This window comes from Crocodylus siamensis, chromosome 12 (assembly GCF_052110815.1).
Source record: "Crocodylus siamensis isolate JL-2025a chromosome 12, ASM5211081v1, whole genome shotgun sequence".
NCBI classification, from domain to species: domain Eukaryota; kingdom Metazoa; phylum Chordata; order Crocodylia; family Crocodylidae; genus Crocodylus; species Crocodylus siamensis.
The window spans coordinates 1577028-1603154 of NC_143406.1; the positions used below are offsets into that span (position 1 = coordinate 1577028).

The following is a 26127-nucleotide window of genomic DNA, read 5'->3' on the forward strand; positions in this document are numbered from 1 at the left end:
GGGCTTATGCCAAAGGCTGTCCTAGTCAGCCTAGCTGTAAATGAACCTCTGGTTTTTTAGTTTGGGGAGTCTACAGCACCTGCATGTGGTACTGGACACATCCTTCTCTCCTGTGATGTTGGCCATAGAAAATGATCTGCCTTATAGGGACCTAACAGACTTTGGAGGACTTTTGACCCTTTTTTGACAGTAAAAGGCCCAGGCAAGATGAGGATCCGTTGTACCAGGCATGGCATAAACTCAGAGTAGTAGGTAATCCTCCCCCCAAGGGCTCCTGCCCAGATCTGCAAAGGGCTTCAAGCAGTTACATGCCTTTGATTCTGCTCTTAGAAACTATTAGTGAAGACTGAGGCTGGGTGGGGTTGAGGCAGAAGACACCAAGCGAATATGCTAAAGTTAGCAAGCAAGCACCTGCACATCACTTGTTTGTCAGCACCAGACTATGAGTCGCATCTCCTGGATTCTGTTGCCAGGACCGTCGTCCACTGCGCAGTGTCACACAAGTCACTTGACCCCTGTGACTCAGTGTCCCCAGCTCTAAAGTGGATGTATCAAGACCCTTGCTGGGATCATCTGACCCCAGAAGTCTTTCCTGCCCAAGTGCAGGGGGCCTGGACCCGGTGATCTGTAAGGTCCTTGCCAGCCCCTAACAACTATGAAAAACGTCAAAATTGCTACTGCCACTTTTTAGAAAATCCCAAGTGCTTTTGCTGCAAGGCCCAGAGCAGCCCGCTAGAGGCCAGTGCAATCAAGTAAGTGCCACGGGTGCATGGGGCCAGGTTCAGCCGCTTCCTAATTGACGCTTAAACTGTGCCAGGAACCACAAACCCCCCTAGCTGCCTCTCCCCGAGAGCCGCGGTCTGGTCTGACGGTACTGAGTTCAGCTCGGAAATGATGACAGGGTGCCCATGTTCTGCTCAGTTGCCTAATGGTTATAGTACACCTGCAGAAAATGGGAGACCTGAGCTCTTGGCCCTTCTTGCCCAGAGGGGGTGCAACCCCATACTCCCAAGCCACCAGGCTATGTGCTGGGTTGGTGAGAAGATGCTTCACCCCTCTTGTTGAAGCTGTGCGGCTAAGATTCATAGGATGTGGAGAGGGGAAAAGAAGAAACGTGTCTCTGTGGCCCAGTCACTGGTGGGGGGAAAAAACACTCTCCAGAGACATGGGCTTAGACACAGTAAGTCCCAAGTGATGGGAGATGCCTAATGTGCAGGGGTGTTGGGCATCTAAGCTCCTGAGAGGAGGGAATATAGACGTTACCCTATACTTAGTGCTGCCCACTGGATGCCTTGGGGCTTTCTGAAGTGCACTGTGGAGAAGCCTGTCCCCTCTTTGTCTGGCTAGGGCACTTAGGCACCCAAGTTTCAATTGGTCTTCAATACCATCAGTCCCTCCGACCATCCGTAGGGAGGCTAGCACCAACCCCTGCCAAACTGATTCAAGGTGCCTGATACCTAGATGTCCCAGCACCTAATTGTAGATGCATAAGGAATCTATCTGAATGTAGCCCAGAGTCTGCTCCATGGCCTTGCTTTTTCAGTGTTTGAGACTGAGAGCTGTGAGTGATAGGGTATTATTAACATTCATCCTAGAAATGTTAGGTTTGGATCAGAGTGGCTCATTGTACATTCAGTCAAAGCAGGAATTTTTTTCAGTGTGATTACTTCCTCTTCTGCAGTTTAATCAAACAGGTAAAATAAACCAAAGCCTGGATGAGCTCATTTTGCTTCAGTGTGTATCCACCCTGACAGCATGAGCTCAAAAATGTAACTGGTGCTCCAGTTAGGCAAAAAAAAAAAAAAAAAAAGCAAGGTGGGGGGAGGGGGTGGAGGAGAGATCAGATATAAACTAAAATTTAAATGAGGATAGAAATAAAAAAAAATTAAAACCCCAGGCACCTGATTCTGTACTTGGTTAAACTGGGATAAAACAGCAGCCAGCCCACTCATGCCATTGCAGTCAGATGCGCCGATAGTTTTGCAGCATTTGGGAGCTGCAGCTTTGTGATGTTTGGTGGTGGTTTATCGTTTAAAGCCTCAGTTCCCAGAGTCTCTAAAATCTCAGCCTTCATTTAAAAATTTTTTTAAAAGTCTCTAATCTGAAGGGTCAAAAACCAGAAGCCAAATATAAAGCACCAATGACCCAGAAACTGGTGAAAAGACTTAATTGCTTCTTTAATCAAAGAGCAAATTAAAAATCTGCCTTGTGACATTTTTTTATTTCGGTTTTTTTTTTTTTTTTTTTTAAGTTCATCTCCTGATTCTGGAAGGCTTGGTTGCTGTTGGTTTTTTGTTTGTTTGTTTGGGTTTTTTTTAATGCTTGGAGTTAGCCAATGAAAAGGTCATGGAAGTGACAGAGGTGAATTAAATCAAATGTACATATACCTTCCTGATTAGAAAGTGAGCTTTTGTGTCAGCTGGGCCATAGGTACATCTTGGGGGTTTGGAATAGACAATGGCAGTAATCCCTCTACGTAGCTGAGAGACTCTGGTCAGTCTGAGCATCAGTGACCCCAGAAAAGGCTCACAGCCCAGATGCACCCCTGTGGCATCCATGGGAGGAGGATCCTGAAACCTAGACTGCAGCAAGATGGGGGTAAAGTGCTTTTACCTCTAAACCCTCAGGGCCATGAGAATGGGCACAGCCAAAACCCCGGATAGAGATCATTCCTGGCAGCTGTTCAACTTCAGCTCAAGGAAGTGCTCCCACCTGGGGAATTACCTGTGAACCTGAGCTGACCATAGGAGGGCTTGTGCTACTTGCCAGGGTCTGAGACGAAGCCACCATATGGAAATCAGCAGGATGGGAGAGATGCCCAGTTTCTATTGATTTTTATCCACTTGATTTGGAGCACATGGGCTGCTAAAGGGTCTGGAAGGCACAGGACTCTGCCTGTCGGTGTTACTTGAAACAAAATTGTATCTGAAACCACAGAGAGGGATTGTCATGCTGAACCTGAGCTCCTGTGAATGTCTCCATCCTCCTTAGACCCTACCCTGGGGTCCTACCACACAACCGCAGAGAAGCTGACAAGACACAAAAAGGGTAGAGATGAGCAAACATGATGAGCTGGCTGGATAGGCTGGCCTGCCTTGTCCAAGCATTCAGGTGGGGCATTAAGTAGGATTTGGGCAACAGCTATCACCTGATCTTAAGATCAAACACTGCCCCTGCTACTATAGGGTCTGGGCATCTTGCTGTCCTCACCACATAGCTGTGTAGCAGCAAAGTATTTCTCTAGCTTACAGATAGGGAACTGAGGCACAGAGAGACTAAAGCAATTTTTCCAAATTCACTCTATTTCAGAGCAGTGAATTGAACCAAAGTCACAGGCTAGTACTATAAACATTGCACCATCCTTCCCCAGACAGCTCGTCTGCCTATATATATGGGCTATATGTACTCATATGAACCAACTTAAAAGAAACTCTTCCAGACATTGCAATCAGTTCACATGATGCAGTGAGGGCTCTTGTATACATAGATCTGCTGAGCTTCTAAATGGAAGGTTTTTAATGGTGCAGAGAGAAGGGGAAATGATTAAATGGTACAAAGGAGTATAATTAGGAGGAATAGGATGACATTTTGACAGGTAAGATTTATGGTGAATATATCAACAGCAGAAAAACAGCTGAGATGCATTAGACTGTAGATAGGGTCCTAAGGGAAGTCTGGGTTGAACAGCAGGCACTGTCCAGAAGAAGCAATGCTGTACTGGCGGAAGGAAAACTGGGTAAGTCAACAGGGCTTCTCTCTGTTTGCATCAATGTTCATCTTTGCATCTAAATCCTAAAGTCTTTTCAAGGCAACGAGCATGGGTGCTCTACTCAGTTCACTGGGGAAGATCTACATGCTTTGAATAAATCATTCTAAATGCAAGCTCTTAATAGATTTATATATTGCTCCTTTCTGATAAGTCTCCAACATGATGCTCCAGGGTTACCTACCCCTACTGAAGCCCACTGTAAACTTTTCCTCTTATGATCTACAGCTTGTCTGTACACAGCTGAAATCTGGGACACGCAGACTAGAACACTGCCTGGTCCTTTTGTTAAAAAATGGAGCAGATTGCAGCTGCCTTCATCTTAACATGGAAGTGTGGTCCTCTAAAATGCTGCGTCCAAGCTGGTGAGCCAAGCAGCTCTCCTCTGATCAAGAGGGACCATAGTCCCTGTTGGTAACATCTCTGCCTGAAAACTGGTGGTGGTTGTAGACAGAAGATTAGACCTGTCAGTGATGCGAGGGCCAACCCTGGGTCCCAGGTACTGTTCACAGCACGATATATTTTATTTCCTCAGAACAGAACTGAGCAAACAAGCAATGAAGGAGTCTTAATCTGTGCAATGTATGTATTTCCATGTTGAAGAGCTCGCTGCACACAGATCACGAACTTCCCAATTGTTCTTCCACACTTCCTTCAAAGTCTGCTCCCATCTGCCAATATTTGAAATTCAAACTGTTGCTTAGTTATATACATCACATGGCACTGCCCCAGTTCTCTGGTGAGATGTTTCATGTGTCTGTGAAACCCCATGCAAGTCAGGAACTGGGCTGCTGAGAGTCTAATCGGCCCTGGGGCAGGTGTTGAGCTTTAAGGAAGCAGCTAAAAAGGGCGAGGCGGGTTCAGCTGGGGGCTGTCTGGGACTGGAGGAAGTGTGATCTTATCAGATCTGGTCAGGAATGATATATACCTTGTTTGGCTGCTGTTGTCTGATAGAGGCTTGTCTGAATCCAGTCAGGACAGATGCCTTTGCTTTCTTGGCAACCCGTGGAGCCCTAGAAAGGTAATTTGTCAGTCAGATGGGGTCACGGAGTTGGGTTTTTTTTCCTTTTGGGCTTTACATATGGAAGAAGTGCAACTTATGTGGCCAGGGGGCTAAGTTTGGAGGTTAAGTGGCTAGTTGGAAAGAACAGGTAAGTCTGGAGTGAGGTGCCCTGCTGTACTGTACCTTAAACTGCAATTGCATGTGCCATGCAAAATCTGTAGTCTGTATTGTCCAGTGTGCTTCTAGTGGATGAAGTCGGAGCCCTTTAGTACTTACAGGACACAAACAAGAGGCTGAAAATAGAGCAGGTGACCATCGCTGCTAAGCTCCAGCAGATGCTCCTGGTGAAACTCCTTCCGCCGCCAGCTCGGCTCTGTGTCTAGCGGTTCTTCAGATCTTGCCCAGCATGGGTCCTTCACATAATAGAGTTCTGGGATGAAGCAGCTCTTTGGACCCAGGTGGGCTAAAATCAATGGGTCAAGATAAAACCTCCTCAGTAAGTGGTTTACTAAATAGTAATGGTGATTCTTCCCAGATGGGCCCAAGCAGAGAGATTAAATAATGCTTCTCTGCTGCCTGGGGGCGGAAGGAAGGTGTCTTGCATGGTTTCCTTGAGCCTTTTAAAACAAAACCATCTGACTCAGTGGCTTCCTTGTAGTTACAGCATGTGTTTGTGAAGGGGGTAGCATGGAGAAAGCAGCAGCCTTTTTGTGTCTGGTACTACAGACAGAGCTTTGCTTGGTGGAACCTGTATGTCTGTAGACGGCAGCGATGGGGTCTACTATTTTTTATACAAGAGTTGATTGCAATCTTTGAACTTCTAGCAAATGCTTGATGAACCTATCTGTTAGTAGGTTAGTGCCCATGACATGCTGCAATGTGATGCTGCTCCTTGCAACTGTGGTAGAGGACATCGGCTAGTAAATACCTGTCTCCAGCTCCGGAGGCCTGAGGGCATGGCTGGCTCAGGAGACAATTCGGAGTATGCCTCTAGTAGGCAATGCGGTGCAACTTAGCCTGAGTCAGAAGGGGTAATTTCACAGACTTGCATTAATGGCATACCAAAAGGCAGTGACATTGCTTCTAGGATTAATATGAACCCTCTGAAGAGTCTGTTTAACACTTGGGGGAGGTGGGGGGAGAAGCACAACAGTTCTCAAGGCTCCCTCAGGAAGTGGTCCATCCCATGGGTACGAGCATTCAGCTTGTCAATGGAGATGCTCTGCAGGGTCTCAGGAAAGATGTCTCTGATAGCAAACTGAGTGAGACTTAGCAGCATGGCCTGCACTGACCCTCAGTTCCATCACTGTCACAGCCTCACTGGAAGGGGTCTCCTGCCATGCAGAGCCCTCTATTCGGCTAAAGCATGTTTTACGTTTCTAGTTAAACATGTTTAAGTAAGAGACTGTCCCAATGGCTCCATTTGGGAGCATTGACCCGTGACAGCTGCAGCTGCTTCCTTACCTAGCAGAGGATCTCATGGGTGACCACTTGCACCTGAAGAGTTGGATTCAGCCCTGTGCCAGCATAAAAGTGATGTGCCACTCATGCCATATGCAGCCAGGATCACAGACCTTGTGATAGCCATCTGACTGGGGCACTTGCCATACATGCACAAGTAGAAGTAACGTAATGGACCTGAGTGGAGCTGTGCCCATTGATAGAAGTGAATGTGGCTGGAAAACTGCATTGGCTGTTTCTTTGTTCCAGATGAAGTGAAAGAGATTAGCTGTAATCTGTATAGTCAACCACTCTTCTGTTGGTTTGACAGAAGGCAAGCCTGTGACCTTTGTAACACAGGGAAAAATCCATTCCTTCTCATACCCTGTTCTAGAGATATGAAAGAAGGTGGCTACTGGGCTTAGCCTGGCAATGGAGAAATGGCTGCATTTAGGTCACTTCTTTTGCAAGGAATCCAGCTGAACTGCTCTTATCTGCACTCCTAATCTTACTGTTTAACAGATGTGCTTGTAGTGCTGTATCCTATTATAGTTTAATGGCAGCAGTGCATCTACTTCATAGGGTCTAAGGGAGGAACCAAGCCACGGTGATTGTTTAAGGCAAGAAAAAAATCAACCCAACTATCTTGACGGTTAATTTTATATTGATGCCATCAAACTGATCCCTAAATCTTGACAATTGGGGCTTTATTTTCCATGCCTTTTTCAAGAGAAGCTGTACACGTGGAAAGGGAAAGATTTTACAGCAAGCCTATATTGGTATATGCAGTACATGTCTACTGAGTAGCTTAACTTTTTTTACTGAATAGTTCTTACCCAAGTGGATAGTTGTGCTCCTTTCCTACCAATGCTGCTCGTTGATCTGGACACATGGATGAATTAAATTGGCCAGTGACAATGAAAAAGGGTCAGAGATGTGCTGAAACAATAGGTCAGTGGTGTAAATTCAAGTTAAATAGATACTTGATTTCTAAACGCTTGTAAATGTGCCAAAAAGTGCGTGTGTATGGGGGGGGGGGAAGTGAACTGGATATACAGGAAATTGAGATAATACAAGCGGCCTTTGCATGCCCTAACTATCCAAATCTGCCTGCCAGTTGCATAGCTAATGTAATGTGCCCGGTTGTCCCATATTTGGCAGCATCAAAATGAGATCGTTTGCTCTCTTCACTTGGAATGTTTGGTAGTGGTTTGCATCTCTTCTGTGTTTAGAGGATCTCATCATTACCATGTTGTCTGAGCGACTTGTGCCTGAGAGGAAGGAAATACTGTTAGCCTCATCTTTTAAAAGGAGGACTGAAGAGCAGATGGCCAAATCTGCAAAATATCCAGGTATATTTTACAGGTGTACAGTGGATTCTTCAGAAGTACCTCTACTCTTAAACTGTGCTGGGTATTTATTTGCATCTTTAGGTGCCTGAACACCTTTTAAAGTCTTGCCCCTAGGAAACTGCCTTGGCCGGGATCATTTAGGAACTTGACCTATTTTCGCTTAACCCTGGACTTGCATTTTTTTTTTCACTTGCTCTTAGTCAACAGAAGTGTTATAGTGAGGTTACAAATGCTGCATTTAAAAGTACATCCACTCCCATTTCCCAAGCAGGAGTGGTGTTATTTTAAGAGAAAACTCTGACAGCCCGAGCCACGAGGTAAGCGGATCCAATTGCTTTGCTGCTGCTTGGGTCTCTCACACCTGGGGAGCCTAGAAAATTGGATCTAGAACCTTGGACCCTATGTGCAATATGCAAATAAACATGTTGGGACATGGTAGTGGCAAAAAAGCACAATTTATATGGCCCTAAAGGGGGCTGAAAAAACCAATGCATGACTTCTTTGGGAGACCTGATTTAATAGAGGTACCCTGCAAAGTTAAAATATGAGGTCTCTTCTTTTCCAACCAGGCAAGAGAGAAAAATCAGATGCTTGAGCAAGGCATTTATTTCCCAGCTGTGTTTACAGACAGTTATTTTTGTAAAACAGACAGGGCCATCAACGTCAATTTGCTCTCGGTACCAATTTCCTTCCGCATGAGGGGGTTGTACCAGCATAAGTGCCATGCTTAGAATATGGTCAATCTTAACTGCATTGGGCACTAACCTCTACAAAATCCTGTTCCTCCTCGGTTTGCCTAATTGGAGCAAACAGCTTGGTTGTGATAGAACTATATGACATCTGGTGGAGACCCGTTCCACTGAGATGTCTTGTTAGATTATTTCTTACTTGTTTCTCCTTTTGAAAGGCGACGTTCTTCACTAACAGGTAAAATGCAAGCTATCTGACTCTCTTGTCTATCAAATAGATGAGACGTTCACCAAGGGTTAGAAACCTGTCTATCCCAGTTCTGCCACAGGCCTGCTGTGATTCCCTGGGCAAGTTGCTTCCTCTCTCTGTTTTCCCTCTTATCCTTTTTTCTGTCTTGTGCAATTAGACTCTAAAACAGTGATTCTCAATCAGGGTGCCTTGAGATCCTTTCAGGGGTGCTGCAGGGGGTCCTGTAAGGGTAGAACTGTCAGGTAGGCGAGCATGATTCACAAGACAGAGGCAGAGATTTCAAAACAAAATTCATAGTTGCAATCCTTCTGAGTTCTTTGCAACAGAAAAGAGTGTTGGTGTTTTTGTAGTTTAGGAGGGGCGTGGGGGTGGAGAAAGATCTGTCTTTTTTCAGTGGGTGCCTTGTGTCTAAGAAGGTTGAGAATCACTGCTCTAAACTTTGTGCAGCATGGACTATCTCACAGTGCATGGGCAGTCGTAAATACCAGTAGCTAAGACTATTGTACAAGTGGGTAATATAGACAGGGCCTCAAGTAGCTGCACCATGTCCTCCCACCCTGCTAAGCAGTACGGTCATTACAGGGGATCCCTGAAATGTTGCCCTCGTTTGCCTTGCTCCCAGCATTTTGCCAGTGGAGATGAAGCGGTGGTGACAACAGAGGGAAAAGTCCTGTCTAAAAAGCCATATAACAGGATGGTCTGTGCCTTTGTAGGACCCAGCCCTGCCCATTTACCAGACTTTTCTGGGAATGGAATTGGATGTTCACTCCAGAGGAATAAGAGAAGGGCTGCACAAGAGAAGCAGGTCTTTAAGTAGACACTGATATAGGAAAAGAATGGGGAGGACAGGGCCTCTGGAAGTGGTAGGCAAAGGCACTATTTTCTTTGATATTTTACTTATTTTGGCTGAAGAATAACCTAAAAGTGGCTTGGGTGGGGTAATGAGTCCCTTAGCAGGTGAGAAAACAAGCCAGTTTCCTTGCAAATAGGAAGCCCGGCTCACTACAAGCCCACATAAGATCATATATGTAGAGAAGTGCTTTCTAAATGCACGCCCCACGGAAGTAAAAAAACTATTCTTGAATTGACTTGGCAGCAACTATTTTTGAAGCACAAATTGTAAAAACCTTTAAAAATCCAGCACCTGTGTGAAGTGGGACAGCTTTGGAGAATGCCATTGATGAGTAAACTAATAACTGTAATGGGAAAAGCAGATGCCTGCTCATGTACAACAAGCTTGCGGATGACTGTCCTCCTGAGGATGGCTGTACAGAACAAGATGTTCCCAAGAGATGAGAACTACGACTTGGGTTTGGAGGTGCTTACCTGGGTAGGTTTGAATCTGAGTTCTGTTTTACCGCAGGCTGGAACCCACTCACTTTGCAGTGAGGATGCAGGCAAAGCCACTTGGTGGTGGCAGTTCTCCAGTGCCCTCCCGCAGTTCCTTTCAAATGACAAACAAGTTCTCTTGTAATTGTTGCAGCGGACTGGGGAAGAAGACTGGAGTGTCTTGGCACAAAGACCAATGGAATATGCAGCAAGACGCATCTGGCAGGGATATCAGAACCATGCTATGAGTAGGGCTTTGTGGGGATGTCCCTCCTTGGGCAGGATTAACCCTACAACTCAGAACTAGGTGCAAGACACCTGTGTGAAGAAGACACGTGCTCCTTGTTGCATTTAACACACTTAAGCCTCCCTCCAGGCTCCTAATATTCTACGTTAGACCTTAAGCAATGCTCCCTTCCTGAGGTTTCTTCTATTTCTGTGTTTTGCAGACACTGACCTTTCCTACTGGGCAGCTTACCAGCTCTCTTGGGAGGCAGTCTGGCTGGTCTCCCCAACCTGAGCAAGGATATAGCCCTGCTTCTCCCATAATTCCTTGATGTCCCCATTTTGGATGGAAAATGGGCATGGTCAAGCTGCGTCCAAGCCTTAAAGCCACTATGTACTATAACGGGTATCTTCAGTTTTTGGGCAAAGCTGGAGTTTAAAAAAACGATGCAGCAGAGATCCATTATTGCTGATGCATAGATATCCTACAACAAAATCAGTTTTTATATAAGATTGTCAGTGTAAGCGTAGCTTCTCTGACTTCAGTTATTCTGGCTTCAGCTATCGCCCAGCAGCTGCTTGGAGGAAGGAAAGCCAGATCTTCATTTTTCTCTCTCTCCTGCAGCTTTTAGGGAAGTCCGCAGATGATTTAGTTCTCAAGGTCTTCTGTCTCTGAATCGCAGTTAGTTGTTTCCCAGCCATGCTGAGAGGGAGGAAGCACCTAGTAATGTTTCTTCCCAGCAAAAGTTTAAAGAAGTAGATAATTGCAGCTTTTGCTAGATGTCTTAACTGGAGACAGCCACATCTCTAATAGCTTGTGAGAATGCCAGCAAAGGGCTCCAATCTCTCCCAGTATGAACTTTTCCTCACTTCCCCAGCAGTAATTAGCAGCCCCATGCTGCTGCTTCCCATGACTGAAAAGAGGGGAAGGAAAACCTGAAACATTCTCGGTGCATTATATATCACCATGTGCCACAATTGCATGTGCTACCTCTTGTCTCACCTAAAAATACAGCCACTGCAAAGGACTCCAAGGCAGTGGTATTTGCTAGGAGGTGCTATGGTGACTGTCCCAAGGATTTGGGCACAAAACTCTTTTTGTGGGGTTGGTTGGTTGTTTTCCTCTTCGTTTTGTTCTTGTAGCTCCCTCACTTTGTAAACTTTTTCAATCTGCAGCTTTTGCATCTTTTTACCTTGATGCCTGTGCTGCCTCTTTAGGGTTGGCAGCAGAAGTATTGTATAAGTGAAAAGGCCACAGGCTGTGGAGGCAAATTGGCTAGAGTAACTATAGCTGTTTCTACAGCTAAATATTTTTCCCTTGCTGCAAATGGAAACTAACAAATTTCCTTTGTATCCTTTCCTAGTGAGCTGGCAAGGATTTTCAGTCCTAGTCAGTTTAATTTTCACCTAGCTCCTTGAGAAGAGCTTGAGAGAGATGAGAATTCACTAACCGTAGTCATTTTCCTTTTGCAAGATCTTTATGCTGGAGCATGGATGACTGGTGCAATAAAAACAGATGGCTGGAAACAGAAACCGAATAGCATGCTAGTCATCTTCCCTTTGCTGCTGACTCTTGTGGTTTTTTGTTTGGTTTTTTGTTTTTTTTTGTTGTTGTTGTTTGTTTTTTTTATGCCATGTAATTTTTGTCTTTTGTTGTGGTGATCCTGTAGATAGCACCTCTATTCTGGTCCGAGTAAGGCAGGAATAATATTTTTTACTGGTGATATGCATGGCTTCTCAAAAGAACTGCAGCACAGTTAACAGCAGCTTTTCTCCTGAGATCTAGCTGTGCCTACATTCATTTAAAAATACACTAGTACTAGACTTCTTTATATGGGTCTTTTCTGATGTGACACATCTCCTAAAGCTGACCCTGTGCAGTTAGCAGTCCATCTGAGACGCAATCTGTCTGGGGTTGTTGGTTGTAGCCACAATGGTCTAAAGATGTAGGCCAGCAAGGTTCTTTGTATAGATGCATCTTTTTATTAGACCAACTAAATAGTTGGACAAAAGTTATTTGCAAGTTTTCTGGCACAAACACCCCTTTTTTCAGGTGTTTGGAGACTGCATCTATCCGGGATCATTTATGACTTCCATCTACACTTGTATGTGAATGCCATCGTAATCTTTAATGTCTTTCTTCTTGCATCACCCTCTCGGGTATAGAAATAGCATTAACCCCATTTTACAGATAGGGACCTGAGCTTCAAAATGATTAAGGCCTACCATATACTAGAGGAGATCTGTCCACTGTACTTGTACCTCTGGCAAACCCTCTGAGTGTATATGTAGCTTACAAAGGCCAAAAAGTGCTGCTGCTGTCACTATTTCTTGTACCAGTTTGGTGAGCAACACCAGTACGAGTGCTAGTTTTTGCTAGCATTACTGTGTCTACACTAGAGCCTCCGGTTTTTTTTTTTTGGCTTTTTGTTACTTACAATTAATGGTTTTTGCTCACCAAATGGTTTTTGCCCAAAGTCACCCAGGAAGCACGTAGCAATGCTGTGAATTGTATCCAAGTTTCCAGCTAGCTAATGCACAGTCCTTGTCATTATACACAGGACTGGATCAAATAAAACTGACAATGGAAAAATGTATTAAAAATATCTACCTCTCTCTCTATTATTGAATGCTGCTCTGAGCTTCACCCCAGATAAATAGAGCATTGGTCCTGTGAGAAATGTAGAAGGCAAGCAGCCCTCCCTGCATGTTCTTCTTCATCCTATTTTCTCTCTGCAGGGCTAGAGTACCAAGGAATTAGCAAGTCCTGTCCTCCTGAAATTACCATTCTTCAACTAAAGTATTGTCCTCCCCAGAGACTCAACCATGTCGAATCAGCTCTGTGAGCCTTATCAAGGTGAGAATCTGCACTGCAATGCCTACTGCTTTGAACAGGGAGCAGGTGATCAAACCTAGACCCTAAAAAGTGGAACTGGTTTCCACTGCAGCAGCTACTATCTATCCCTCAGATAAAACCACCTGAAAAGCTGTCAAAAACACAGTAATCCTTCAAGTACTGGGAAGTGCTGTTTCAATAGGGGGAGGCTATAAGGATGTGAATATATTAGCTAGATATGCATTTATTTTATAACGAGAGTTTTCCACTTTACGAGTCATGTTCATTATTTTCTTCTTTTAAATATTTTATTATAAATCATCTTTCATAAATTTACAGCTGCACAAAAGGCACAGTTCTGCACACAGTATAAGCAATGTAATTATCCCTCAGAAATTTGAAGAGATTTATAAGGAATACTAATGGCCTCATTCTAGGGAATGCATTTTAAATTCTTTCATTATCAGGTTTCAACCTGTCCTGAAATGCTGGTTATGTCAAATGCAGTACTCATCTAATGGACCAAAGGAAGCTGGTAAACCCTTTCTCAGATGTGCAGGAACCATTCCGGTCCTGACTGAAAAAAGCCTTTTGTTGGCTCTACCAGGTTTCTGTCAGCTTTCTAGCCACTGATCTAGTTCCTGGGGGATTTTGCCACAATAGTCAGATGCAACAGGTGGTAGGGAGCTGATGTAATGGATCTGTGCTAACTTATGGTGCAAAGAATACTAGAAGCCTTCATGCACAGAAGTTATGGTGCGGCAGGAGTCCTGTAGTGTCTGTATATGCCCACCTGTTCGGCAGAGGCAATGAAAAAACTTAACATTATCGTGAAGCAGCTCAAACATCCGGGGGGGGGAGGAGGGGGACTATCCATCTCTGGGAGTAGGCATGTTTAAAGGTAAAGCTACCTTTTACCCTGTCCTGAACTTAACACAGGACCTGAAGCTCACGGGCAGAGTTCAATTGTTCCTTATTTTTCCAGAAAAGACGAGGCTTAATGGGCCTGGCTCTAAGATGTTACTGGTAACTCCTGTTGGCTTAAACAGAAGTTGGGGGTGCTCAGCACCTCCTCAAGATCAGATCTGATAAAATAACAGAATAATAGTATGTAGGGCTTGAGGGGATCTGAAGAGATCATGTAATCCAACCCCTTGCTCAAGGGAGGATTGCCCCTGTCTAGATCAGCCCAGACAAGTGCTTGTTTAACCTATACTTAAAAAAACCAAACAAACTGAGAACCCACTATGTCTCTAAAATAGATGATGTGTTCCATTATTTAGCCACCCTCAAATTTTAGAGAATTCTTCCTACTACCCAACCTAAATGTCCCATGTCAAAACTTCAGCTTGTTACTAGGCCTGTGCAAAACGGCTAGTATTTGCTTTGGATTTGGCCGATTCGGGGGACAGGGATTTGATTCGGTGATTTGAATCACTGTCCTGATTTGATTTGGCTGAATCTGATTTGGAGCCCTTTTTCTTAAAGGGCTGGATCTGGCCTGGGCAGGGCACCTGTGGGGGGCTGGGGGAGTGAGGGGGAAATGGGGGGGCAGTGGGGATCGGGGGGGGGTCCCCTGGTTCAATTTGGAGATTTGGCCACCAAATCAGGCGGAATCTCCTCCAAATTGAATTGCCACCTGAAGCTTCGCACAGCCCTACTTGTTACTACTTGTGTCCCCTGTAGACACAAGCAAGATATCGCATCCTAACAACCCTTTTCCATACTCGATTCTTCCAAACTTTCATGTTATGTCTTGTAGACCTCTTAACTCCCCCTCCCCCCCACCAAAAAAAAAAAAAAGGCCCAAAAACATTTTCTGGGACATTGTCCAGTTTGTCCACATCTTCCTTGAAGTACAGCAGCCAGCTGAAAGAACCATTCTTATTTAATCTCATTTCTTTTAGAAAGAGAGATGGGAAATAGTGTAAGGACTTATTACTTTGCATCACATCTCTCACCCGAAGGGACGAGTGTCCCGGAATCTGCTGTATGTGTGGCTGGGCTGGAATGAAACCAGAATGGAACAGGAGTTGTGTGGAGGAAGAGGAGGTGTGTTGGTTTCCAGCTCTTTAGGGAGAAGGTGCCCCAGTGCACGCGGAGTGCTAGGGACAGCTGCAACACTCCTGTTCTTTTAATGCGTAGCAGGATGCTGGCCATAAAACTGGAGACTCCAGCCATCTAGGTCAGTTGTTCTCAACCTTTTTAGTCTCAAGGCATCCCATGGAAAATGCCAGCTCTTAGTGTTCACATGCCTTTTGACTATGGAAAAATAATAGAGTGATTCTTTTGTGTGCAAAGAACTTGGGAAGTCCATAACAGGACAGACTGTTTGTCATGATCTGAATTCTCTGGGTTTATCACGTGAATTGTCTTTGCACATCTAGCAGGGCTAACATCGTGCAGCAGTCTGCAACATGCCCTCAAGGCACCCTGGCTGAAAATTGGGCTGAATGTCAGCTCTGTGGGTGTGGGACCCCTCTCTGAGTGAGCCCCGCAGCACTGACCCTCTCCTGGGGTAGACCAACTACCTGGGGCTGCTGCAGGAGGGGGAATGGGGGTTCTCCCCTGCCCCCAGCAACTTGACCCCTTTTTGGGAAGGGCAGGAAGAGGCCAGCAGCTTGGAGCAGCCCCTGTGTAAGCAAAGGGACAGCTTTTGCGCATCCTCTCCCTTCCTCAGAGCAGCACTGAGCCTGGAAAAGGTGGAAGAGGCCAGTGTCTGTGGATGGTCCCCGCTCGCCATCGCTGTCAGACACCACCATCGGCAGCTGTGGACAGTCCCCGCTTGCTGCCACGGTGCCTCTCCAGTCTAGGGAGGCAGCAGTTGTTCATGCTCCGTGGTGAGCGACTGACCACAGGGGCCCAGCCAGGAGCAAGGGAAGGTAAGTGGGGCCCTGGTCCGGGCCCGGTGGTGAGAGGATGGGAGCTGGGGGAGCTCCTCCAATAGCCACCCCCCGTGCCACCTCCCCCATCTCTGGAGGGGTGCAGTAGATCCTGGAGTGACCTTTATTTTTAAAAAGTGATCTTCCCCATGAAAAGTTTGGAGACCATTGCCCCAAGTGATGTCCAGTTTAAGAGGCCTCATATATGATAAAAAATAATCCATGAAAATGGAATTTTCGTGAAATTTTTAAGATGAATTATTGTCACAAAATCATCTTCCTTTCATTTTTCTCTTCCCTCAATGAAAGAAAACCTTGTTGCACCATATCCCACAAGTGCCTCAGCCTCCATATTCGCCTGATACGGCCTCGTGCGACCCTCAATGAAAGGAAACTTTGAGAGGGATTTTGTGATGTGGAAACCTTACAACAAAATGTGACCAGCGGCTTTTAGCAATTCCGCAGAAACGGTGGGAGAAGTGCATGGCTGCAAAAGGAGGGTACTCTGAAGGACATTAAGCCCAAATCCCTGTAAACATGAATGCCACATGCCCCTGGAGGCTGGGGGAGCCTGGCAACTACCCCCGGGTGGCGGCAACAGTGCCGGCGGCGAGCTCCCATGGGTGGCGGCAGCGATGCCGGCAGCCAGGGACTGGCCGCAGACCCGGCTGGCAGCGTCTGTGGCAGAGGGGGGAGTGGCGAGTGGTAACTGCCAGCAGTGTCAGTGGTGCTTTTTTGCAGGGGGTGCACCACCAAGCTCAGGGGTTGCACATGCACCCATGTGTATCCCCTCTAAATCCAATATTTTGTTCCCTATAACATGTGTCTGGATTACTTTTTGAGCAGCCCTTGTAGTTTTCTCACGTTAGAACAGAAAAGTCCATTTTTTTGTGTCTTTAGGGAGAGGACAAGGGGAGAGCCTCAGCTGCAGGGGCGGGAGGCGTGCGAGGGGGCCCTGAGGCGATTCCTGCCAGGTGAGCACCTGGCCCCCCCGCCCTCTCCCGTCGGCTCCTTCCGGAAGACTCCGAGGGAAGCCGAGCGTTTCCGAAGCCGCTCGGTGCCGGCAGCCGAAGCTGCCCGAAGGGCGGGCCAAGCCGAGCGCGTCCGGAAAGGGCCGAGGCGGGCCGAGCCGAGCGGCTCCGGAGAGGCCCGAGCGCCCGCCCTGCCGGACTGCTGGAGGCGGCCGCGGCGCCATGTTTGATGCTCCGCTGCTCCAGTGAGGAGAATCCGCCGGCATCGCCCCGCAGCCGCCACCGCCGAGGGCGCCGCTGCCCCCGGGGAGGGGGCCCAACACGTCCCGCCGCCGCCGGCGGCCCATGAGCAGCGCGGCCTGAGCGGCGGCGCCCGCCCGCCCGCCCGAGGCGCGTTGTCACGGAGACCGGCCGGTGGTGCTGGCCCGCCGGGCTGCCCCTGCCCCCGCGGCCCGGCTCCCCCCCGGCCCCGCTCCCCGCCGGGGGGTGGTGGCTGCGCGTGGCCATGAGTGTCCCGCAGAAGGCGGCTCTGAAGCCTGGCTCGGCGGCGGCGGGCAGCGGGGCGGCGGCGGCGGGGCCGCCTCCCCCCGCGGCTCCCCCTCACCCGGCGGCCGCGGGGGCGCCTCCTCCGCACCCCGCCATCCGGGCCTTGCCGCCCCAGCCACCCCAACAGTATCCTTTGCCGGCTCGGCCCCTCGCCGAGCGGTGCCCCCTGCCCGGGGAGTGCCGCGGGCTGCACCTGTTGTCGGGCGGGGTGGGCCGCGCGTGTCCCCCTCCCCGGAGGGCCGGCGGTGGGCGCAGGGAGCAGCCCTGCCTCCCCTCCAATCCCTGGAGGTAAGTGGCTGCCTCCAGCCAAGTTTTGAATAACGAGGATGATTTTTGCGGTGGGTGTTTTGGGGGCTAGGGGAAGGAAGCCGTCTCCGGTGCGAAACCCGGAGCCCAGCGAAGGTTTTTAAAGGTCTTCCGCTCTTCGCAACTAGGCCCGGAGTTGGGACGTGCGCGCCGCCGAGACCGGCAGGGAAGTGGAATGGAGCTGGCTTGCACGCGCTGTGCCATGCCACAGGGCTCCGGCATCTCCCGGCGATTTTTCAGAAGTTTTGGGAGAAACTCTTCCCCCGGGAAAATAACTGTCCGTGCGTGGCGCTGAGAGAACGTAACCGCCGGGTCTTTTGCTGGAAACGCACGGTGACCGCAGGGCGATGGTTCATACCGGCAGCAATGCTTTCAAGGCGATAAACGTGCAAGACGTCTTTCTCGTGCGGTCGTACCGTCCAGCGAGCTCACTGCATGTGTGTAGGCGCGTATGACGCTTCTCTTACGGTGAATGGCAGGCTTGTTGCTCTCACTCGCATCTCAAGGCGGGAGGAACAAACCCTTCTGTAAATTGTCTGGCTCCTTGTGTTGAACTTCCAGCGAAAATTGCATTTGTCGTTGTCACATGTATTTTGCTTAAATTGACACCGAAGATCTGTTTAGGTCAAAGTGAAGTCTCCATAGGCTGGAGAAGATTGGTAATGGGAAGCTGATTCTTCTTGCTTAATAATCGGACCAGCTTGTAACTTGCTAAAAGTTTTCAAAGTTCTTGCTTTTGAAGGTTTGGAATAGCGTACGCTCATCTTCTTAAGCAAGCATGGCAGTGGCAGGTAAAACTTGCTCAGGGCAGCTTGCTTAGCTTTGAGCCATGTGCCAAGTGTTACAGTGGGGAAGCTGGCTGGCTTGCACAGAGTAAGTCAGTGCTCAGCTGATCAGCCCAGAAGGTATTGGACTGTCCGATTCCTTTGAACTTTCTGTTTGGTATACAACACCTTTGTGCGTTGACAGTTAAATGGCTTCTGCGTGCCTGGATCTGGGAGCCGGAGAGAGACTTTTCAAAGCACTACTCTTAGGTAATCCCTGAAAGCATCTTGGAGGGATTTGAATACTTTTCTGTGAATGGTAGCTTCTGTGGACTGCAAGACTGGCATGTACTGTAAAGACCGAAACAGAAAATGCCACTGCATTTGTGAGTTCTTTAGTGTAGTTTAACAGATAGACTTTGCCTGTGTCAGGGATGGACACTGACTGTCTTTTGAAGGCAGCCTAAAAAAGTCCCAGTCTGTGGACTTGGTTCCTTCATGAAGGACCCAGTTATGATATTGCAGCATTTCACATTGTGGCTGTAATTGGGTACGAAGATCAAGATGCCTAAAAGGAAGGGAAACAAGGTCAGTTTCAAAGGTGTGTGAACTTGAAGAAAGACCAGTGGTTTCTAATTGTAAGCGACAAATTGTGACTTTGTGCTTCTGAATCTGAATGATTTCAGTGATTCAAGCTTTAAAGTTGTAACCATCCTTGTGATCATGTATGGATGCTCCATTCCCATTTCCTTTTAACTCCCGTCTATTCAAATGTCTTGGCTGTTTTGCTTTCTGCTAACATCTGGAAGTATATGCAAATAGTAGTGAAAGCTGTTACCTTTTATAAAGCTTAAATGGAAATTTGAATATGTGAGTGCTTGAGAGGGAAATTCATTAGAAATGTACTGAAATGCACAGGTCATCCAAGTTCATCCTTATTTTCAGTGCTGTGTATTTTTTTCATGTTCTGTGACATCAAGGCAGCATTCCCTTACAGCAGATAAGCTACAGCATCAGTATACTGCAAGGTCCTTGTGTTTTTTCTCTCCAAGGCAGTACAGGGATTTATTTGTTGATGCAGATGTCCAGCATGCTTTATGTTGATCGAACTGTTGAAGCTCCAGATCAGGCTTGCAAAGCTAAAACTGTGTTTACTAGGGTTTATTCTGTGTCCTCGTCTTCAGAAGTATGTGCATATCTAATTTATTGTATTAATTGAATGGGCATAGGCTGTCAGTATGCTTGAGCAGGACAAACTGGAGAAAAAAAGAATTGTATGGAAGGAGAGCTGATACCCATTTGGTCCACATGTATTTGTAGAAAAGGAATAAATGAGATACAATAGGAAGAATATAGTACTGGAGGAGAGGGGAATGTGCCTGTGTGTTTCCTTTTGGTTTTTGGTTTTTTTCTCATTTAAAGGAAAGTGAAACTGGAAAGTGATAAATAAAAAAAATTAGAAACCCAATGACACTTTTTTCTTGTTGTCTAGCTTGCTAAATAGGAGGTTATTGTGAAGACAGCAAGAAAAATGAGTTTTGTAAAAGTTCCTTTCCATATGATGGTTTAAAAAGTTATTTTCCTGTCAAAGTCGTATGAAATCCATTTTGTAGTTTCAGTACAGGCAGGTGGCAACTAAAACCCAAATTTAGAGAAGTGATATTCTCTTGGAAAACTTTCAATCTGGGCAAAGCACCTGTAGCATACCTATCTCACTGGAAAGTAATGACATTCTTTGTATGGAAGAAATAAAGTCAGTTTTCTAGCTCTGGCTCTAGCTTTCAAACTGTTGCTGAGGAATTTGATCCAGCTTAACACCGTTATTCCCTAGTAACGCTCTTTAAGTTAAGCTATAAAATAAGAAAGGTGCATGCTGTATCTTGGAGCTCTGCCTTTCTGCTCAATAGAACTTGTAAAGTATATTTAAAACTACAAGTGTTTCCTTTCCAATGCTCTCAGGCTCTTGCTTATAACAAGAATGGGTTTTAAGAGCGCTTTTGTCATACACTTCACAGTGAACTACTTTTTTAAAGACTTTAAAAAAGTTATGTGCTGTGGAGTAAATATTGCTGATGTGATGAATATAATTAAGTCATCCATTTTTTCCCATCAGTCTGCACATGAGCAAATAGCACATTATAAAGGACAAACAGATTGCTGACTCTTCAGGGTTAATTGAACATGTACCTTGCAGCCAATTTAGAGCCATCCTGAGCTCCCCTTATTGTGGTGATAGGTTCCTTTTCTTTTCTTTCGTTTCTTTTTAGACTTGTATTTGGAGCCAGTTCAACTTCCTGATAACTGATGGTTTCAAAGCAGGCAACAATAAACATGACCTTAATTTATCACCTAAACTGTTGCAGAGTTAAACTAGGCACATCTCAGCATGAGCATTTTTCAGGGCTTTTGGAGCAAGGCAGCCACATCAGATTCAGGATGTGTTGTACAACCTTGGTTATGCAAATACTGTTTTTTATTATTATTTTTTTTCTATTTTATTTTATCTCTATAGAAGAGCCTCTAGGTATTTGAGCTCGGGTAAAGCTGGGGAGGAGGACCTGTTTTATGATTTTCGTATAGAGCATATATCTGCAAGAGCTTCCTGGATGAATTAGAAAAGTTGCTAGTCAACTTCATGGAATCAACTTTTCTGTCTGAATATATAAGTGCAGTTCATTCAAAAAAACTCCAGGAGATTTTCTCTGACCTCTGTTAGTCTGTTCCACAGCCAGTCCTCCTAAACAAAGAATGTTCTATCTGTGGCACGTATGCATAGGAGTGGCATGTTCCAGAAAAGAGTGGGTTTTTGCAGGGGGTGGGGGTGCATGGTAGGTAGAGTTGTGGTCTTTGATGTGACTTACCTGGTATTGGGTTTGAAGACCAGGACCAAGTCCTTGAGCTGATGATTGAAGGTGCTTGGAATGCAGAAGGATCAGAACATCACGTTGCCTGGAAACAAGGGCTTCTCTACCTCTGTGCCGTCTTCTGTGTTAATATTTTAAAACAGATGGATTTTAATATTCTTGCAACCAAACATTAAAATGGATTTCTTAATGACAGAAGACTTCTGAGTTGATAATGAAGACCTGACGTCCTTTCCTAAATTTGAGAGAGGGGTGTGGGATGCAGCACTGAAACATTTTACATCCCTTTTCCTTCATTAATTTGTGACCTTTTCATCATTTGAGACTTCATATCAAATGGAATAAAACTTGATGCGACTCTGCTGGATGAGAAGATTATTATGGGTATATTGCCCCAAACAGACTTTGGAAATGCAATAAGTATTTTTAACTAAAAATAAGTCCTCATCCTTGCTGGGTCATATTTGTTTATCTGCAGTGTTTGTGTTTTTTTTAAGAACACAGGATGATGTTGTTGTTGGATGTTGTTGTGTTTCTCTGTTTGTTTTTAAGATTTAATCTCACTATTGGGGAAAGGGAAAACATGAATCTGGGTGCCTGGGGTTTTGTCAGTTTCTTAAGAACTATCTTGCAATTGAAAAACTTCCTTATAATGTAGGTTCTTACTGCAGCAGACAGAACTAGTAGTGGTCTTATCTGCGTTTTGGATAGTCATGTCGGATTGTCTTGAATATCTCTTGTGAAGTTATAGGTAAGCTGCATTTTCCTTGTGTCTCAATCTGACAATTTTAGGGCTGGTCAGCTGACAAGTTTAGTCAGGAGGAAATCTTCTAAAGTGATTGGAGTGTCTTTAGTTTTTCCTCTAGCAATTATAGATGGCTAATAGTGTTGTTTTACAGTACAGTTGGTCTGTGGTGTGCATGCGTGCACTTACGCTTATAAAAACTGTCAAATGAAGAATTGCAAGGGGGGTGAGAATGTGTTTGACATTATTGTAAGTGTTATTGAATCCCAGCCTGTAAAAGAGTAAGCAGGTGATCTAGGGATAAACTTTCTAGGAGCTCATATTTTCATTAGAACTCAAGCTTGCAAAAGATCTTTTGGGTTAGTGAAATTTTCTTGTGTATGTTACTTTTACACTTTCTTGCATAAATTTGGAAAGTGTCCTGGAACTCTTCTGCTCTCCATTCCCAGTTGATAATGGCATGTTGTTGCTGATGGGACTTGAGTCAAATTGCTGCTGGGCATGGAAATAGGTTAATGGGACAAGAATGTATTTTTCTTCCCCCCCTCCCCCACTGTTTTCTTCAAGAGGAAACTTGTATGTCAGTGCCGGGTAGGTAGTGCGCTGTTAAAATATTATGAGATTGTTTGTTTGGCTTCTGTCATCCATGTAGTTATTAAGAGTGGAGAAGGAAGGGCCATGGTTTGCACTGCCCAAAAGGGATGGCAGTACGTGGCTTACTAGTGTAAATTCAGTATTGTTTGTAATTGAGGTAGAAGTGGTGTTTCCACTTGTGTTTTTAATACATGTGTTTGTCCACTCGTTATTTGTTACATGCATTGAGAACCTTAAAAAATATTCATGTCTTAAGGAATTAAAAGTAGTTGTTAAACTTCCTCCATGCTTTCCTTTAAGAGATCCATTTAAACTTTTGTCCTTCCTGGGAAACAGTGGTGCTTCCTCATGGTCGTCAATTGAAAAAAATATTTATTTATACTTTATTAGAACATGGCTTTTATTCAAGAGCCTTCCATTTTTATTTCACTTCATTTCATCTTGGCAGGGTGGGGGGGAAGCACAAACCTTAACAAAGCAAGGGAAGCATTGTAACATGCCATATACTGATAATGTGTATGATGTATTGTTGTCTTAAGTTCTGTGTCAAGTATTGTTATTGTATTGGAAAGTCTTGTGGTTCCTGATTATCCACTGAGTTTTGAATGCATATTCCTTTCGATTTTAACAGCCATTTGTATAGAAATTCTCAGTCTTTAAAATACAGTAGAACATGGACATTTGCGTATTATTTGACTATTATAAATTTTCTGGGCCCCTTGACTGCTTTTGAGTTCTGCATACTGTCATCTATAGTGGTGCATGGCATTGTTTCTCGCTGATGATTATCAAAATATATATAATGGATACCGGATGTCTTTTTCTAAACAACTGGCTCTTTAGTTTTTGTGTTTTGGAATGTGACATTATAACTGCAGTGCTTCAGTATTTGACCTGTTTGTAGCCTGTAATTCTTAATGTTTTACTTCACCATTATGAATTAAAAGGGCTTTGAAAGAGCTCAACAGTTGTTTAAATTGTAATTTTTTTAAGATTTCTTTTTCAATGTTCAGTGTTCTCTTAATGTGATCTGAGATCATTGTTTGGTATGCAAATATTATGAAATATATTCATACCACATATTGTAAGACTGTAACTTTTTTTTCCCTGATGTTTCAGTAATGTGAGCTATTCTCTTCAGTTGTGTTGTCAAAAACCTTTAAATAAAATGAGTTTTATGCAGTAGATTTGTATACTGATTAGACTTATTTGTGCTTGTGATCCTTTGATTCTGTGGCTTTGCATACCAAGTTTAATTTGAATGATTCACTCTGCCCCTTTCACCCCCCCCATGTTTTTTTTTGAAAAAAAAAAGAGGTTTATTATGCCGAAGCTATCTCAGTGGTATTTGCAGAACCTGCACCATCACATATTGAACAGGATACATGTGTTTTGGGTTCTGGACCAGAAACCAATGTGATGCATGGAGTATAGGAATGAAGTCCATTTCTACTTAAGTGGTGGGCAGTTGCATTTTCTGCTGGCTAATCTGGAATTTTTGAGTGTTTACAGGGAAAATGTATTAATAGAACATTCCAGCCCAGAGGTGAGAGAAACATGGATAACTGGCGAAATCTCTGGAGTTGAAGGTGCATTAATTTGACTCTAAGACAAGGTTTCCCTCCCTCAGGCAGCATGGGGGGAGGAGCCCCTTATCTTAGATTTGCATAGAAGGTGTGTGTGCGTGTGTGTGTGGTGGGTTGGGGGTCACTCTCTTTCATATGACACTTTAGGATTACAACATTCATTCATAGATTAATAGATTCATAGATTAATATCCAAATTTGATAGCCATTTGACTGCTTCAGGGGTAGCTGCATGGATCTATTTTAGATCACCATTAAATGATCTAACGGGGCAGTTGTTCACAGTGTGGTGCACCATCTGAAAACTCGCACTACGCTGGCAGCCCAGACTCTGATTCTCCAGGTGTCCATGTTTTCCATGAAGTGTCTGGATATGATTTGGGGTGGGGCAGAGCAGGTAATAGGATGAGCGGAAAGGCAGACCGCTGCTGCAGTTCTCACTGGCCCCAAGTCCTGGCTGGGGTCCAAGTCAGACTCGCAACAGCCTCCTGACCCTCCCTGCTTGCCCTCTGCAGCTTCTGCTGCCCCACCTCCTCCTCCCCTTACTGTCAGGTGCAGCTTGGCTCAGGTTCAAGCTGGATTTCCTCCCAGGCACAGAGCACATGGAAACTCTGTCCCCTGCCCAGCCACTCAGCAGCACTGATACTGCTGCATGCCCAGCAGGTACTGAGCTTCCACATCCTGTGCTCCAGGAGGGAACAGAGCCCAGCAGTGTGACGGTAAGGTGGAGAGAGGGTTGAGGTGAGGAAAGAGGCAGAGACTGGAGAGCAGGGGAAGGGGCAAGGATTGTGCAGAGCTGGAGTGGCAGGGAGGGCAAGAAGGGTGTAGTTGGAAGAAGTGGTGGGGAAGCAGAGGGCAAAGGCGCTACCTGAATCCCCTATCCACTGCTTTCCCTGCTGTGTAGCAGTAGGGGGGGATATGAATTGAAGACAGCCCTCCAATAATTAGTTTCTATACCAGGGAAGTTATAGCAAATGTATAAATTTTCCATATATAGCATCTAACTATGGGGCGCTCATCTTAAATTCAGCATTGAGTTAGAGTCAAGTAAATACTGTACTTCAAAACTCTTCTCCTGTCTGGGAAGAGTCTGCTTTTCAACTCTGTTTTCCCTTGTCTTCCATCATTTTAGTTCTCTTTGCATTGGGACTAAGTCCAGTTTTTTCATTTAGAAATAGGGAAAGCCAATAATCTGTAGCATACCTTTTAATGCAAGGAAGCCAAATGTATGCATACATGTATTGCATGTTATGAACTTGAGGTGTACGTGTTTTGACAGAATAACGTGGACACGTAGAATTGAATATCTGCATGGTGAATTTACAGCCCAAAAGGCTATATCCCCTGGAGACCTGTAAAGCTGTTAAATAGAAGGATGACAGGAAAAATGCTGTGGGACCCTGCATGTGACGCACCTCAGGCAAAATAAGCAATTGCCTGTTGTGATTCTCTGGGCTCTCCTTGAAAGGAGTGATTTAAGACACTGTAAAGTGATCCCATCCTAGCTCTATGGAAACTTTGACTGACTAAATACTAGTGTTTTGTATGTTGCTATAAATGATCCTAGTAGCAACTATAGCGATTTGCTATACTTAAAGTATCCTTCTAGCTAGGGAAAAGTAGTATGTTAAGATCTTAATCTCCATTTTGTTTTTAAGATTTAATTTGGAGTTTACCAGACTAGTGTATGTATTTCAGGGGGCAGAGAGCTGGTATTTCCCTGCAATTTTGTACCATGCTCATTGTAGGAAATCTCCAATAGATTTGGAGTACATCTGTTTTGAGATGGAAGGCCCTTTGGGTGCAATATGTGCAATATTATAATTAATATGTGATATATATGAAATACAGTTATCTAACTTTTTAGGGTAGTAATCATGATTTCTGCTTTTTTTTCCTCCAACTGACAGTGATCCAGTGTTTACATTTTGCTTTAATTATTTCCTCAATAATCAATTTGGTAGCGTGTACTCATGAAA

General features: G+C 45.1%; 1 protein-coding gene across 10 annotated transcripts in view; it reads left to right on the top strand.

The window, feature by feature from the left end:
• Window positions 1–16918: 16918 nt before the first annotated feature.
• EIF4G3 (eukaryotic translation initiation factor 4 gamma 3) overlaps window positions 16919–26127 on the top strand; it is a 177082-nt gene continuing 167873 nt past the window's right edge. For 9 of the 10 annotated variants that reach the window (XM_090023331.1, XM_090023337.1, XM_090023332.1 and 6 more), the window contains exon 1: window positions 16919–17415. In XM_090023331.1, coding sequence (XP_089879457.1) covers window positions 17249–17415 — 167 coding nt within the window. In that variant the 5' untranslated portion in view covers window positions 16919–17248. The remainder of the gene's footprint in view (window positions 17416–26127) is intronic. The other variant, XM_090023349.1, reaches the window with a different exon arrangement.